This window comes from Dipodomys ordii, unplaced genomic scaffold, assembly GCF_000151885.1.
Source record: "Dipodomys ordii isolate 6190 unplaced genomic scaffold, Dord_2.0 Scaffold39, whole genome shotgun sequence".
NCBI classification, from domain to species: Eukaryota; Metazoa; Chordata; class Mammalia; order Rodentia; family Heteromyidae; genus Dipodomys; species Dipodomys ordii.
In genome coordinates this window covers 286395-302437 of record NW_012267255.1, presented here as the reverse complement: position 1 = coordinate 302437, position 16043 = coordinate 286395, and the positions used below count along the sequence as shown (strand labels likewise).

Below are 16043 nucleotides of genomic sequence, written 5' to 3'. Positions count from 1 at the left end.
AGCCTCACTTCCAGTTTTCTGGTGGTTATTTGGAGATGAGTCTCATGGACTTTCCTGCCTGGGCTAGCTTTGAAGCGTGATCCTCAGATCTCAGCCTCCTTAGTAGCTTGGATTACAGGTATGAGCAATGGTGCCCAGCTAGTATTTAGGGATTTTTGTTATTGTTGTTGTTGTTTTAATGTGAATTAGCAAAAAGTTCTGGAAAGGTGTTTATTTCAATTGCTTTCAGATGTCAAAGTGATTCTCCACATTCAAGGATGATATTTCATACATAGCAAATTATCCAAGCTCTGTAACTTTCTATTTATAAATGTACTTTACGTGAAAGCCTCTGTGACACACATAAGGCACAGTTCAAAGCAAAACGCTGGGCTGGTATTTGATGTTGCCACTGCCTTGTCATTGCTTTTAAGTAGAGAATAACAAGTGTCATAGAAGGAAGGTTTGCCTTTTCTTTTCCAGCCTTCCCTGCCCACATAATAATGTTACTGTAGAGGTTTTAACTGTTTAGATGGAGGAAAAGCCAAAGAACTCCAGCGGACCAAAAAGCATGTGCTGCCTGATCAAAGATGTCAGCAACTGAGAAAGAAAGAGAGGAAAGCCAGGGTAAGAAGTGTCAGGGAAATGTATTCAAGGCCTCAGGAGGTAGGAAGGATAGTGCAGAAAAAAAGTCGACTCAGACATGGGTAAGAAACAGTAAGGATGGGGCTGGGAAGGTGGCTCAGTGGTAGAGCGCTTGCCTTGAATGCATGAGGCCCTAGGTTCAATTCCTCAGCATCACATAAGCAAACAGACAAAAGCCGGAAGTGGTGCTGTGGCTCAAGTGGTAGAGCGCTAGCCTTGAGCTGAAGAGCTGAGGGACAGCGCCCAGGCCCAGAGTTCAGGCCCCATGACCGGACCCCCCCCCAAAAAGAAAAAGAAACAGTAAGGAAACAAGGGGAAAACTGTGCTTTTTTCATGGTAGTTCATGAAGGTAAGATTTGGTAGGATTTTATTTTTATTTTATTATTTATTTATTTTTGGGTCCTGTTGTGGGTCTGGGAGCTGTCCCTCAGCTCTTCAGCTCAAGGCTAGCACTCTACCACTTGAGCCACAGCGCCACTTCCAGCTTTTTTCTTTTTTGCTTATGTGGTGCTGAAGAATCGAACCCAGGGCCTCATGCATGCAAGGCAAGCGCTCTACCGCTGAGCCACCTTCCCAGCCCAATTTGTAGTATTTCATATTTAGCTTTTGGGCTCCTACAGCAGAGTGGTCTGTGCTTATATGCATGCTTTGTCAACTGAGTGCCTTCCTCACGGTGTCTAGGAGGCAGCTGGGACCTCAGTCATACACACATTGTTCACAATAGGCAATACGTCACCAAATGGTACCATTGCTTTTTTATTTGGCAGTAGAGATACATCCACATGACAATGATTATTTCAGTTAGAGAATCAGTGCTATTTTTTCTGCTATTGTAGTGCTTTACTTTTAGACATATTAATAAGTTCAGTCCTTACACTGAAGCAATGCATACATTTACTGAGATCAGCCAAGAGAAGCTAAAATATGACTATCCTAAAACAAAACAATAATGTCATAATTACTAGGTAAAAAGGATGTCTTTATTTCCATTTATCGTATTGTTGTAACATAAATCGTACATATATACTTCTTGATAATTCAAGTGAAAAAGGATTTGAATTCAGTTTAATGTTTGTAATCACTTTGAAATTTACATCCCAACTAATTTCTGAGTACATACATTAAAATAAATGAAAGTGGGCTATAAGCATAATTTTAAATTTCTCATTATGAAAGGTTACAGAAGTAAATTAAGTATTAGTTTGGCATTTCTATTTCCTAGGCTTGAAGGAAAAATAAACAGAATGCTCTGTAAAGTAAATAATCACTTGGCAAGTAAGTAGAAAATGTTATATCTTAAAGCAAGAAAACATTTGTAAATACTTTTTATATTGAACAAATGAATAGAAGCATCACTAATAGATGAAAATAATAACTACTTCATGAGAAACAGGAAATTCTTTGGAGCTGACCCTAACAGTATGGAAACCTGGCTTCTTTTTTTAAAAAAAAATGGTTCAATTGGACATTTAAGAAGTGCATTGTTAACTTTTAGAAACAATAATTACTTGTTTAGTTAAACAAAAATATAGAGAAACCAAAATAGAAAAAAGAATAAATATCAGATGTAAATCACCTGAACACCTGTATTTTTTCTTCCAAAAAGGAGGAAAAAGCCCTCTTTATAATAATTACACATAGAAGCCAATGGCAGCCATTTTGGCAGTTTAATTTTTGGATAATACCACCAGGAATACGTATTAAATAGGGTTCTTCTCTAAAAGGCTTTAGATTAATCATTTAAAAATAATTGCTTTTCCAGGGCTGGGAAGGTGGCTCAGTGGTAGAGCGCTTGCCTTGCATGCTCAAGGCCCTGGGTTTGATTCCTCAGCACCACATAAACAGAAAAAAAAAAGCTGGAAGTGGTGCTTTAGCTCAAGTGGTAGAGGACTAGCCTTGAGGTGAAGAGCTGAGGGACAGCGCCCAGGCCCAGAGTTCAGGCCCCACGACCGGACCCCCCCCAAAAAATAATAATTGTTTTTATTGAATAGCAATAATGAATTGTTTTTAAAGCACTACTGTTCTGTTTAATCCAGTTTTAAGGCAAATGAAAACTGGTCAGCATGTCTAACTACTCTTCTGCAGTCAGAAATGTTGGGGATGCTTCCTTTAAAAAAGTCAAGTATCTTCACTCAACAATAAAGAGGCTTTGTCAAACTATGCTCACTGCCCTGAAATTCTATTTGGTCATTCTTACCTCTTTGTCAAAGGCCACAAAGAAAGCATCTTGCTAATGCGGTAGCTACTGAGTCAACCAATTACTACCCAAACTTAAGCACTGAATTTGACAAATTAAATTCCTGAAGATGGGCATTTTTTATTCGTTTAGCTGAAACACAAAAGGGGGGAAAGTTAAGACACTTTGGAAAGCCATTTACCTTACCTGATGACATGCATTCCCCAGAGTTACCTCAGATAATAGCAGCATTAATAAACAGTTTACTTATCCCTATGTTGAAAAACACAGCACAAAATGTGAGCCTTCAGATGAGTAAGTTAATGTACTTAACTGTCTTGAATGTCATGGTGGTGGAAACCAATATCTATGCACTCATGTATGTGTGTCAATGATACCTCAACAATAAAGTAAAAACACCTACTACTAAAGTACGAAGTTAAACATTACGTAGTGATATTTTTCATTTGGTACATTTAATCTTCCATCAGTAAGAATTATAACTAGGCAATTATTAAGTTAGAAAACATATCAGTGGGAGTGAAGAGAAATAACAGAGAAAGTGAAGGTTGGTGAAAATGGTCAAAGTAAATTTCATAGGCATATATGAAAACAGAACAATGAAACACATTAAAATTGTTTTAAGAATGGGAGAGAAGATAGAGGGACAGAGATAGAAGGGGTGGATTTAATTAGGGTACAACTGTATGCATGTACAGAAATGTCACAATGAACCCTCCTCTGTACAACTATTATAGTAAAAAAATCTGAAAAAAAAACTTCAGGAAGCTGTATACTCAAAAACAATGAGAGTGAATAGTCCATGTTTAATGCTTCTGCTGAAATGATTCTGAATTTTATATTTTGTAACTACATAATTATGGCACATACATAAATTGAAAACCTTAAAAAATTATGCTTTTTGCACTCCTCTTCACAAACCCAACTATAGGCACTTTAGTTGAAATGCATTTCAGATCCTTCTGATGTAATTCATTTAAAATGAACAGAGCTCTTTTTAGGAGCAAAATCGGCAAATCTAATCCACTACCATGTACACTGAGTCAGCTGCTTCAGACATGTGGCATATAATTTAAAAAGAAGTGAATGTGGCTCACAAAGTATCTCATACACTCTGAAGACCTTCCAATGAACAAGCTATTTGTGCATATATTTATCAGAAAGGATGCAAAATATACTTTCATATCATTCAAAATAGTTTGTTTATAGTCGAGGGAAAACCCCCCCAAAACATAAAACCTTCTTAAAACCCTAAGATTCAGAGCTGAGATGAAGCTCAGTGGTAGAGTGCTTGCCTAGCACGCACCAGGCCTTGGCTCAAACACACGCATTACAAGCAAATAAACAAAAACCGCCTTAGATTCAAAGCATGGATAAATTAAAATAGGGGAAAAATACAATAAGTTCCCAATATGCTACTGAGTTCCCAGTGGCCCTAAGTAAAAGCCTGTCTTGTGGAAGGAAAAGGAGACATTATTTTATTATATCAAGGTCAATGCCTTAGATGTTGGATGCTAGTCTCAAAACTACAATAAAAAAGGTTGGATACGTGTTATCTTTTAAATCAATATTCATTCAAAAAAAAACACAAATTCTAATTTATAAAAAAGGCAAAAAGTACTCCAGTCTCCATCATTGACTAATAGGAACAAGAGTTCCCAAATATTTTTGAGAAGCTACAGTCAATTTAACATGAAATATAAATTGTAAACTTCTTAATGTCAATCCATTTAACTATTGTATAACAATACACAGCAATTACAATTTCTCTGATTCAAATACATCTGCAAATATACAAGCCATACTGTAAGCAGTACATATTAAACATCACTGTTGCTTAAATCTGATTAAACAAATGACTAATTTGGCAGTTAAAATACATTTTCAGACGAAGTTAAATATGTTGACACTGACAGCAGTATATTCTTAAATGTGTAGGCCTGGACTTAAATGTGTTTTCAAGGTGCAAAGCATAAAACCCGAGGTTTTGAGACTGGTACTAGACATTTCAGACAGTGTGAAGACAATAAATCATTTAACTTCCAAGTACTGGCTTCAGTTCAAGCAATATTCTTACAAAATATAGAACATTTCACCACCTAAATTACTGCCTGTAGATTGCTAAAAGTTGCTCTGGATACAGTACACAAAGATTCAATGATGATTTCTGTTTAAGTGCAGTATAGTCACTCATTATCTATGAGTTTCTTTTTCTTCCCTGAGTCCACTGCATGTATCTATGCTGTTGATTTTACAATGAAAGTGACAAAACCAACAGTCACCTTGAAACATTTCCTAACTCTCTCAAACTGTATGATTCTGGTAGTAGTTACTGCACTTTGCCTTCCAAGAGCCCACTGGACATAACATGAGTGTGACTGCTTGTACAGCTATTGGTTTGTCTCAGAGCATCTGCTCCCAGATAGGCCATTAAAAGTTCAGTGCGACGAATGAGTAACTGCATGAGGTCTTCAGCCAAAGTCTCTATACTTGAATAGCGCACCTTCTCAAAGTCAAAAATGTCTTTGAGAAAGAATAGAACTTGATTCTGGAAAATGAACACAAAACAAACTGATAATCGTTAGGCCAAAATAACTTTAAATATAATAAAGAGTTACTAATACTCTAGTAAACATTGAACCAGAAGCCAAAATATCTTAGTTTCAGGTCCACTTTCAGGTCTCACTGCATAAGGGATCTTGGACAAAGGAACATGTAATCTTTGTCTCTTCAATTTTCTTTGAGTCTTCTTTTCCTTTAAAATATGGGATAATACCATTTGTTCTACTTATTCCTAAGGGCAGATGGTATCAAAATATACAGTCTGAGTCAGTAGCTGGCATTTCATGCTTATAATCCTAGCTACTCAGGAAGCTGAAATCTAAGGTTTGAGGTTCACAGCCAGCCCAGACAGAAAAGCAAAATGAGCACACAAGGCTCTGAGATTAAGCCCCAGTAGTAGCACAAGACAAACAAACGAACAACAAAAAAGAAACCTCTACACATAGCTGGACACTGGTGGCTTCTGCTTGTAATCTAGCCACAGAAGTGAGATCTGGAGGATCTCTGTTAAAAGCCAGCTGGGGCAGAAAAATCTGTGAGGCTCAATCCCAATTAAACAAAAACAACAACAACAACTGGAGGTGTGGCTCAAGTGATAGAACATAAGCAAGAAGGCCTGAGTTCAAGCCAGGGTACCAAGTAGAAGAAAAGAATAAGAAGTGCTTGTAACCCTGAAGTACCATGTAAATGTAAGGGCCTAGTTATAATCTTTCATTCTTACCTCTGTGCACTGAATTGACATTACTTTTGTTGTTGTTGTTGTTTAGGGCTTGAACTCAGGGACTGTCCCTGAGCTCTTTTGCTCAAGGCTAGCACTCTACCACAGCACCACTTCCAGTTATCTTATGGTTAACTGGAGATAAAGTCTCACAGCCTTTCCTGCCTAGGCTGGCTTTGATTAATAATCCTTAAATCTCAGCCTCCTAGGTAGCTAGGATTACAGGCTGAGCCACCAGCACCCAGGCCACCAGCACCCAGTTTGACATTACTTTAAGACAAAGGAATAAACTATTTCAATAATCATCAATGTTAAATGTACATTTTCTGTACAAAACACAAAATAAATAAAAATAATAATTTCAGGTCTAAAATGAAGTGGCCAATTGAAGAATATTTCATGTCAGTAAATTAATACTTATGCTGCAGGCCATTTTAAGTATGCTAGGTATGATTAAGTATGAAATCTCAGCTGTTAATCATGATAGGAAAGAAAAAGCCATTCTCAAAGAGTAACACACAGTGCCTCAAATGTCTTCTTGAAGCTAAATGCTTCAAGACAAAGGAATATTTCCCAGATTCCCAGAATGCTGGGATTGCTTTTTACCAAGTCCTTTCATTTTACAGAGGAAGGAGAGGGAACCAAGGAATGATTCCTCCCCAGTTATTCAGTGGCAGACTGCATTCCCAGGGCTAATTTTTTTTCCCACTAAAATAGATATCCAACATTTGGAAGGTAAAGTAAACTAGCCAAAACTTAACTGAAGGACAGAAAATAAACATTTCCTAAACCATTTATGCAAATACTTTATTAATAGCACATAGGCACAATTGAAAAGTGAGTACCATAATAAAACACCTGAACTTTCAAATTCATACTCAATTATATTTATTATTATTTGATCCTTAAAACTCAGATCATAGCCAGGCACTGAGCATACACCCATAATTGCTCAGGAGGCTGAGATCTGAGGTTCATGATGCAGTTCAAAGCCAGCTTGAGCAGGAAAGGCTATGGAACTCTTATCTCTAACCAGAAAAAAGCTGGACACAGAGCTCTGGCTCCAGTGGTAGAACACTAGCCTTGAGCAACAAAGCACATGGACAGCACCAAAGACTTCAAAGTCTCAGGACTTGCACATACACACATACACACAACACACAAAAACAACTCAGATTAAAATCAGATAAAAATAACATTTCTCTGGCACTCTACTAGCCAGAAAATACCATAATGAGTATAACTAGTGTTTTGTCAAACATATATTCTGACATCAGTATGGAACTTTACACTCCCATGTCATTCCTCAATTATGTACCTTAAACCAGAATTTATTTCTATATTAGACATGCACAATATAGACAGATATAATTTAATGATAGTACTTCCCAAGTGCCATTTTAACATGACAATATTACATGTTAGGGCTTGAACTCAAGGACTGGGCACTGTCCCTGAGCTCTTTTGCTCAACAGAATAAGCTAATAATTGAATGAACTCGACAGGTCTATTCTAGAATAAAGGAACAAACCTACAAAGCAATGTCTCTGTAATCATAGTACTATAAAGTGTCACAAATTTAATACTGCAGTTAAAAACTGAAATTAGATGACTTTTGTAACTTTACTCTTAAATAATATTCTTTTTCTTTTTTTGGGGGGTCTGGTCATGGGGCCTGAACTCTGGGCCTGGGCGCTGTCCCTCAGCTCTTCAGCTCAAGGCTAGCACTCTATCACTTGAGCCACAGCACCACTTCTGGCTTTTTTTTTTCCTGCTTATGTGGTGCTGAGGAATGGAACCCAGGGCCTCAGGCATGCAAGGCAAGCGTTCTACCACTGAGCCACCTTCCCAGCCCCGAAATAATATTCTTTTTCTACAGAAGCTCAAACAAAACAGAAAAATAAAACCTTATCTGCTTTTTGGTTTAGAAAAAAAAAGCACCTACCTTAAAGAAGCAACATAAGTCATAGAGAGAATTTCTAGGACCCAAAAAACCCCAGGCCAGAACAGGGCTTATATGTTCACAAATGGCATAAAAGTGGGCAAAAAATCCATCTGAGATCTGCGGGGAAACAAATGAGAATCAAGTTGTTATCTTGTAGTACTTGCTTTCTCCAGTAGAAAAACTGAAATTGTTACTCTTCCTACAAGCAGCTCTGTCCAGGGCAGACCAACAATCATCACCAGCTAGCCTATTAGGAAAATTAATAAACATACAAGTAACATTTAGAGTCAAACAATGTTTTCATGTAGATTTTGTACCTTAGCCAATTGTTTCTTATCTGTAGAGAAATATCATTTTCCATAGGGCATTTTCTTTTTTTTCTTTTTTTTTTGGGGGGGGGTCCGGTTGTGGGGCCTGAACGTTGGGCCTGGGCGCTGTCCCTCAGCTCTTCAGCTCAAGGCTAGCACTCTACCACTTGAGCCACAGCGCCACTTCCGGCTTTTTTTTCTTTTTGCTTATGTGGTGCTGGGGAATCGAACCCAGGGCCTCATGCATGCAAGGCAAGCGCTCTACCACTGAGCCACCTTCCCAGCCCCCATAGGGCATTTTCATCTCATAAAAATACATGGTGAAACCAGGCACCGGTGGCTCATGCTTATAATCCTAGCTACTCAGGAGGCTGAGATCTGAGGTCATGGTTCAAAGCCAGCCCAGGCAGGAAAGTCTGTGAGACTCTTATCTCCAATAAACCACCAGAAAACTGGAAGTGGTGCTGTGGCTCAAGCAGTAGAGTGCTCACCTTGAGCTGAAGAGCACAGGGACAGCGCCCAGGCCGAGAGTTCAAGCCCCATGACCCCCCTCCTGCCCCCCCAAAAAACAAACAATACATGGTGAGGGCTGGGTGCTGGTGGCTCACACCTGTAATCCTAGCTACTTGGGAGGCTGAGATCTGAGGACTGAATTTGAAGCCAGCCCAGGCAGAAAAGTCCATGAAACTCATACCTTCAATTAACCACCAAAAAGCCAAAATGGAGCTCAAGCAGTAGAGCACTAGCTTTGAGCAATAAAGTTCATGGAGAGTGCCCAGGCCCTGAGTTCAGGCCCAAGGACCTACACTGGAAAATATATTTTTAAAAAATACAAGGATAGGGTAAAACACTTTAAGTCCTTGAGCAATACACAATCTAGTAATAAGAAGCACATGCTATATCCATCACTTTTCTAGGCATTTACACAAAAATACGTTCTTGTTTTCTTTGGGAGTGCTAGAGCCTTTGTGTATGCTAGGTAAGTGCTCTATCACTGAGCTACAACCCTAGCCCTAAGCACTTTAAGCTGAATCTTAAAATGTCTTTTTCAGAGACATGGAAACAGAGGCACAGAGAAATTAAGCAACTTGTTCAAGGCCACATGGCTAGTAAAGTAGCACTGAAACTCAGGCAGTCTCGCTGCAGAGGTCACACTAATCATTTGTGGTGAGAGCAATGCTTGATGGAAGAGATTGGCCAGAAGGTATGGACCACAGAGACAGGATTCTGTGACTTTTTTTTTTTTTTTGTGGGGCTTTGAATTCAGTAAAGCAGTTATTCTAAGCCAATCATTATTCCTCAATTGGATTATATCAAGTAGAGGCATCTGTATTTAAAATTTTTTAATATTGATACCATTAAATGAAAAACCAAAATACCAAAAGCACTTCTAGAGCTATTTTCAACCCTAAATCTGCTCCCACTTAGGTGAAATTCCAGACATGCCTCAACACTTACTGTACTGAACTACACAGAGTAATAAGGAAAAGAGAGAAAGCCTTCAGAAAACACCCAGTACTGATAAGTCCTTTATCTAACTTACGAGGGAGTTCCCATTATTCACTGCCATAGCCAGACATGCACCAATTTAAACGTTTCACTGACAGGTTCCTCAAATTATTTCACAGAAGGATTGCTTTGGTTTGGATATAGTTTGTCTCTATCAAAATTGTGTTGAGGTTTGGTTCCCAATGCAGCAGCATTAAGTAGGGCCTAGTGGGAAATGTTTGGGTCATGAGGTGAAGCCCTCAGGGATAGATGCTGCCTTTTTCCAATGAGAATCTTCTTGTCTTCACATGGCAGTAGACACCACAAGAACCGGCGTTATAAAGGAAGACTATCCCTGATGGGCTGACTGTTTTACACAGGCCTGCTTGCCTTTCTGCTTTCCCTCATGAGTTGAAGCAGCACAAAGTCCTTATAGATGTCACTGGTAGATCTTCGACTTTTCAGTCTAAGAACATGAGCTAAATAAACCTTTTTTCCTTACAAAAATTACCCAGTCTTGAGGTATTCCATTAGAGCAACAGAAAATACACTCAGCTGAGAATCCAGAGCACAATGAATGTTACCTTCATCTGCTGCCTTTTCTGTTTCAGTACCGACCAACAACTTGAAGCCACAGCCTAAATATATGAAGAAGAGGAAAGACTGATTATTTAAATTAGAATTTAAAGCTTAATTCAAACTTATTACAAAAATTAGCAACTAACTCCTGTAATCCCAATATTCATATTCGGGAGGGTGAGGCAGAAGAATTACAAGTTCAAAGACAGCATGGCTACATGTCCCCCCACCCTATAAAACAAAACAAATAAACAAGCCTAAACCAAGCCAGGTGCCTGTGGCTCATGCCTATAATCCCAGCTGCTCAGGTGGCTGAGCTCTGAAGATTGCAGTTTGAAGCCAGCTCAAGTAGCAAAGTCTGTGAGACTTTTATTTCCAATTAACCACTAAAAAGCCAAAAGTGGCCAAGTACTATTCTTGAGCAAAAAAGCTAAGGGAAAGTGTCCAGGCCCAGAATTCAAGTTCCACTACTGGCATAAAACTAAACCCGAACAAAAATCTAAAGCAAAATAAACAAACAGAACAAGGGTAGACTTCTTATATTTTTTACAAATATTAATGTGAAAGGACATTTTTCTGTCTAGCAAGCATAAGGCTGCATCCAAACCCTAGCACAAAAACAGTACTTCATTTTTATAAATTTAAAAATGAAATACAAATCAAGAAAAAGAAAATGATTGATGAACTCTGCAACCAGTGACCTTGGCAATTACAACTTAATTTTCAAGAGTTCTTATATTTTCGATGTGGGAAAATACTGAACATGTATAAACATAGATGCACATACACAGATACATATAATGTATAATGAAAAGTTTATTTTCTCCTTCAGAAATAATACTGTTGAAACATTTATGCATAAAGTTAAAGTTTTATCTAAGAACTAAGAAATTACAACCATGACAACGCAAAAATAAAATGTCATTAGTGAATTCTGAAGAAACCTTAGCCTACTCTGGCATGACCCAACTTTCATCAATGTTACTTTACCAAATCTGTTTAAAAAATGAAGAACATTCACTTTCTTACAATTAAAATGTACTTTATTGAAGAAAAAATACTTTTCAAATATTTTAGTTTAGTATTAGGAAGTCTCAAAATAATTTTGAAGCTGCCAACTGTAAAATAGAGATTTGAATATAAAAAACAGAAAATGAAAACATTCAATGTATAGTTTAAACTTGCCTTATTTGTGCATCTGCCTATTTTTTCTTATAATTTTTGACAGAATTTAGAAACATAAGTCTCTATATTTTTCTCTCTCCTTTTCTTCTAGTGGTACTAGGAATTAATTAAATCCATGGACTTGGCTGAGGTTTTCTAGGCCTCCCTTAAAAACACATAATCCAAAACGCTCAGGAGGTTGAAGCAAGAGGATCAAGAGTTCTATGCCAGCCTATATAATTAAACCTTGTGTCAAAAAAAAAGAACAATATTTTTTTTAACCTCCATGATAGGGATATGACTGGTGGAAAAGCCAAAATGCTAATTTGTTTGGAAGGAAGGGAAACACAGTTTAAATTCAGGGCTTCATACTTGCTGGACAAGTGCATTACCACTTGAGCCCTACCCCAGTCCCCACCCCCATTCTTTTGCTTTAGGTATTTTTTTCAGATAGGGTCTTGTGATTCCCCCACCCCAAGGCTAAACTCAGATCACCATCTTCCTAATCCTGTCACCTGGAGATTAAAGATTTAAAGATGCTGTAGATTATACACGTGAGCCACTGTGTTTGGCTTTTTTGAGTTTTGAACAGTCTCCTTCTCTGTAGCTCAGGCTGGCCTCACACTCACCATCTTCCTGCAACAGCCTACCAAGTGTTAAGATTATAAGCATAAATCACCACGTACAGCTACAAAAGGACAGCTTCCTCTGAAAGGTATTATATAGTATATAATGCACCTCCAATGTCAAAAGAAGAGATCAGTTTCCTCATTAGCTACTCCATAGGCAGATATACATATATATCTGATTTTCTCCTTTCTAACCATTTTTCACTTAATTTAAATGAATGGTTCACTTACAGTTTCTTTGAAGGAAGAGTTTAGCCAGCGATTATTTACTACATTCTGTATGGAAGTTGGTGGGTTTTCTAAATCTTCAAAAGAATCCATTAATATAAAATCCAGAACAACATCATAAAAATTTAGATTTTTCACCTGTATTAAAATAGAGATTGTTATGACAGAGCTCAACTAAACTCTGATCCCAGATTTTACACTATAAAACGACATGGCTTTTTTGAGCTGGTCAGATTGTATCTCTGACAGAAAGGGAGACAAACATGAAAACTAGCCAGGAGAAATTACAATCCACATGTCATCTGCTCCTTCCTAGGTCCCAGCAAGTGAAATTAATACCCTCACTTTCTGGTTTTGCAATCCTCCACTGGTGCTTCCGTTAGAGCATCCATTCTGCTCAGCCTGCTTTGCTATGTGTGCCTGTCCTTCCTATTTACCATGCACTTGTGCACACTGCGGTCTCCCACAGGCTGTACCAGTGGCTCACACTTCCACAGGAAACCAACTACATGCCTACAGTCTATAGTGGAGAAGACAGATGGCAGCAAATATCTGATTACACACTCTGAGAAGCACAATAAGAATAAAGTGGAGGTTCTGATTTTTTTAAGCTGGATAGCAGGGAGTGTGCCTTTTAAGAAGAGGAAACTCCTGCTAGATACTAAGCTACGAAGGAACACAGTGGTGTTGAACTGACAACAGAGAGCACAAGAAAACAATGGGAAACAAGCAGGAAGGGAATTATGTCCCATGAAAAGAATTGTTGTTGTTGTTGATGTTGATTGTGGGGCTTGAACTCAGGGCCTGGGTGCTGTCTCTGAGCTTTTTTGCTCAAGGCTAGCATTCTACCACTTTCAGCCACTTCTAGTTTTCTAGTGGTTAACTAAAGATGAGTCTCACAGACTTTATTGGCCTGGCTGGCTTCAACCTACAATCCTTAAATGTCAGCCTCCGGAGATTACAGGCATGAGCCACCAGCACCCGGCCCATGAAAAGAATTTTTAATTCATTCTTCAAAGTACTTGAAATACTTAGGGAGGAGGGAAAGGGAGGGTGGTGATGGTAGGAGGAGATGGGTGATAATTCTGGTAGAAATGTGAGGAGGGGAATAAAGTGGGGAAAGCTAATTCAGGAAGGACGGCAGAGGGCAAGAAATCAGAATACAAAGATTCTGAGGCATATTACAGAAGGCTCTAGACACTTAGGGCAAGATAGAGGTTGCAAGAATGGAGAGAAGGGCTAACAGTTTTGGAAGTTAGCACTGACTGTACTTAGAGATGAATATGGAAAGTGGTGAAGACCAGGGAGGGGAGAATGGTGAATCTCAGGTTTCTGGGCTGCAGAACTGGATGGAGGTTGATTCTATTCCTGAGCGAGGGAACACTAGGGAAGAAAAGAATATTTGTACCTACTTTTCCTTTGCCTAGTATGCCTTTCAGTGCTTAACCAACTGATACTTTGCTTCTATCACTTGCTTTTTGTTTTGGTTTTAGTTTTGTGCCAGTACTGAACTCAGGCTTGAAGTGTGGGCCTCTTAAACTTCCCTAGCTTTTCTGCTCACGACTAATTTAATAGTCTACCACTTGAGCTACAGCTCCACTCTGGCTTTCTGTGGTTAAATGGAGATAAGGATGCCATAGATTTTTCTGCCCAGGCTGGCTCCAAACCTGGATCCTCAGATCCTGAGTAGCTAACATTTATAGATATGAACATATGTGACCAGCTAGAAAGGCTTATTTTTAAAATACATTTATTACTAAAAATAAGCCTCTTGGGCTGGGAAGGTAGCTCAGTGGTAGAGCGCTTGCCTTGCATGCATGAGGCCCTGGGTTCGAGTCTTCAGTACCACATAAGCAGAAAAAGCTGGAAGTGGTGCTGTGGCTCAGTGGTAGAGCGCTAGCCTTGAGCTGAAGAGCTGAGGAACACCGCCCAGGCCCAGAGTTCAGGCCCCACGACCAGCAAAATAAATAAATAAATAATAATAAATAAAATAAGCATCTTTCAGTTACCTTTATCTTGATAAATCCCAAAGTCAATTCTTACTAGTTCCTTCAGGGCTTTATAAAAACAATTATTTACAACACTTGACCCACTGTATAAAGAGTATCATTGCTGTTGTTCATGACAACAGAAAAATTATGCTGTTTTATCACTGCACAATTAGTTTTACTCTTGTTTGGGGACAAACACACAGTGGCTTCCATTCAGGTAAATAAGTGGAAGGAATATTACATGCAAATTTGAATTTACCCCTCTAGCAGCAAGTTCCATTTCAGTACTATCCCAGTGATCAGTCTGCTCTAAAAAATAGATCATTTCATCAAAAACATCTTCAAACTTCTTGGGATTCTGCAGAAGAAAACACATTTCATTCTTAAACTCAACTTTATAACAATACCCAGGCCTATGAAGTAAACGAATTACTCTTCAAGTAAATTAGCTGGTCTTATTTCAGATAACCAAATTAGACAACATTTTTAAAGGCTGTGAAATTATTTACTATCCTCTTACTATTTTGCTGTTCTACTGTTCAGACGCCAAGAATGAGAGTTAGTAAAAAGTCACAGCAAATCCTTTATTACTCAGATATGTGTGCCTGTTGAGGTTAAGCTATGAGGAGCATGTGATTACAGCAGAGGCTAAAGGAGGCTCCTGACGCAGCTGCTCCTCCTGGAGACACTCCACTTCAAACCTTTCTATTTATTTGCTTTGGAAGGCCAAGAAAGCAATAGAAGATCTACATTTACTTAACACTTTATATGTTGTATTACTTTCCTATTTATTTAATCACCATTACAACATTCTAAAATACAGTAAATGATATATCTAATTCTACTGTAAAACTGAGGGAACTGATCTGAAAACCAGGTGAGCAAATGGTGTAAGGAAGGCCTGTTTTGTTTTGATTTTTTTTTCTCATCATCTGAATAATCCTGATGACAATAAAGTGACTATTTAGTATCAGAATGAAGTGGTTGTCACTGTTTCCTTCAGACCTAAGAGGATAAAGGAAAGTAAGACTCAATTTGTATTCCAGATTTCTGAATATACTATGTCTTGTCCCTTGGAGGTCCTGGGCAGGATTGTGGGAGACAAGAGATGAGGTATCACAAATAGTGCTAATAATAGCAGATCCAAGGAAGGATCTCATCATGACATTTACAGACATTATGGCAAATTTTGAATAATTTATAAGAAACAATTTGGTTAAAAGGATATGGACTTTCTATACAGAAAATAAGCCAAGTGGGCTGGGAAGGTGGCTCAGTGGCAGAGTGCTTGCTTTGCATGCATTAGGCCCTGGGTTCAATTCCTCAGCACCACATAAACAGAAAAAGCCAGAAGTGGAAGTGGCGCTGTGGCTCAAGCAGTAGAGCGCTAGCCTTGAGCTGAAGAGCTGAGGGACAGTGTCCAGGCCCAGAGTTCAAGGCCCACGACCAAAAATAAATAAGTAAATAAATAATCCAAGCATAAATCAAAGATCTTTGGATTACTTTTTTTTTTTTTGGTGGGGATTTAAACTCAATGCTTCATGCTTGGTATGCAGATGCTCTACCATTTGAGATATGCCTCCAGGTTTTTTTTGTCAGTCCTGGGGCTT

The 16043-nt window shown here is 38.5% G+C and overlaps 1 protein-coding gene across 1 annotated transcript in view; it reads right to left on the bottom strand.

The window, feature by feature from the left end:
* Nucleotides 1-2584: 2584 nt before the first annotated feature.
* The window catches only part of Fam73a (family with sequence similarity 73, member A), a 52871-nt gene continuing 39412 nt past the window's right edge, over nt 2585-16043 (bottom strand). The window contains exons 9-13 of the mRNA XM_013018201.1: nt 14693-14791; nt 12446-12580; nt 10427-10480; nt 8047-8163; nt 2585-5369 (exon numbers count right to left, since the gene is read on the bottom strand). Coding sequence (XP_012873655.1) covers nt 5151-5369; nt 8047-8163; nt 10427-10480; nt 12446-12580; nt 14693-14791 — 624 coding nt within the window. The 3' untranslated portion in view covers nt 2585-5150. The remainder of the gene's footprint in view (nt 5370-8046; nt 8164-10426; nt 10481-12445; nt 12581-14692; nt 14792-16043) is intronic.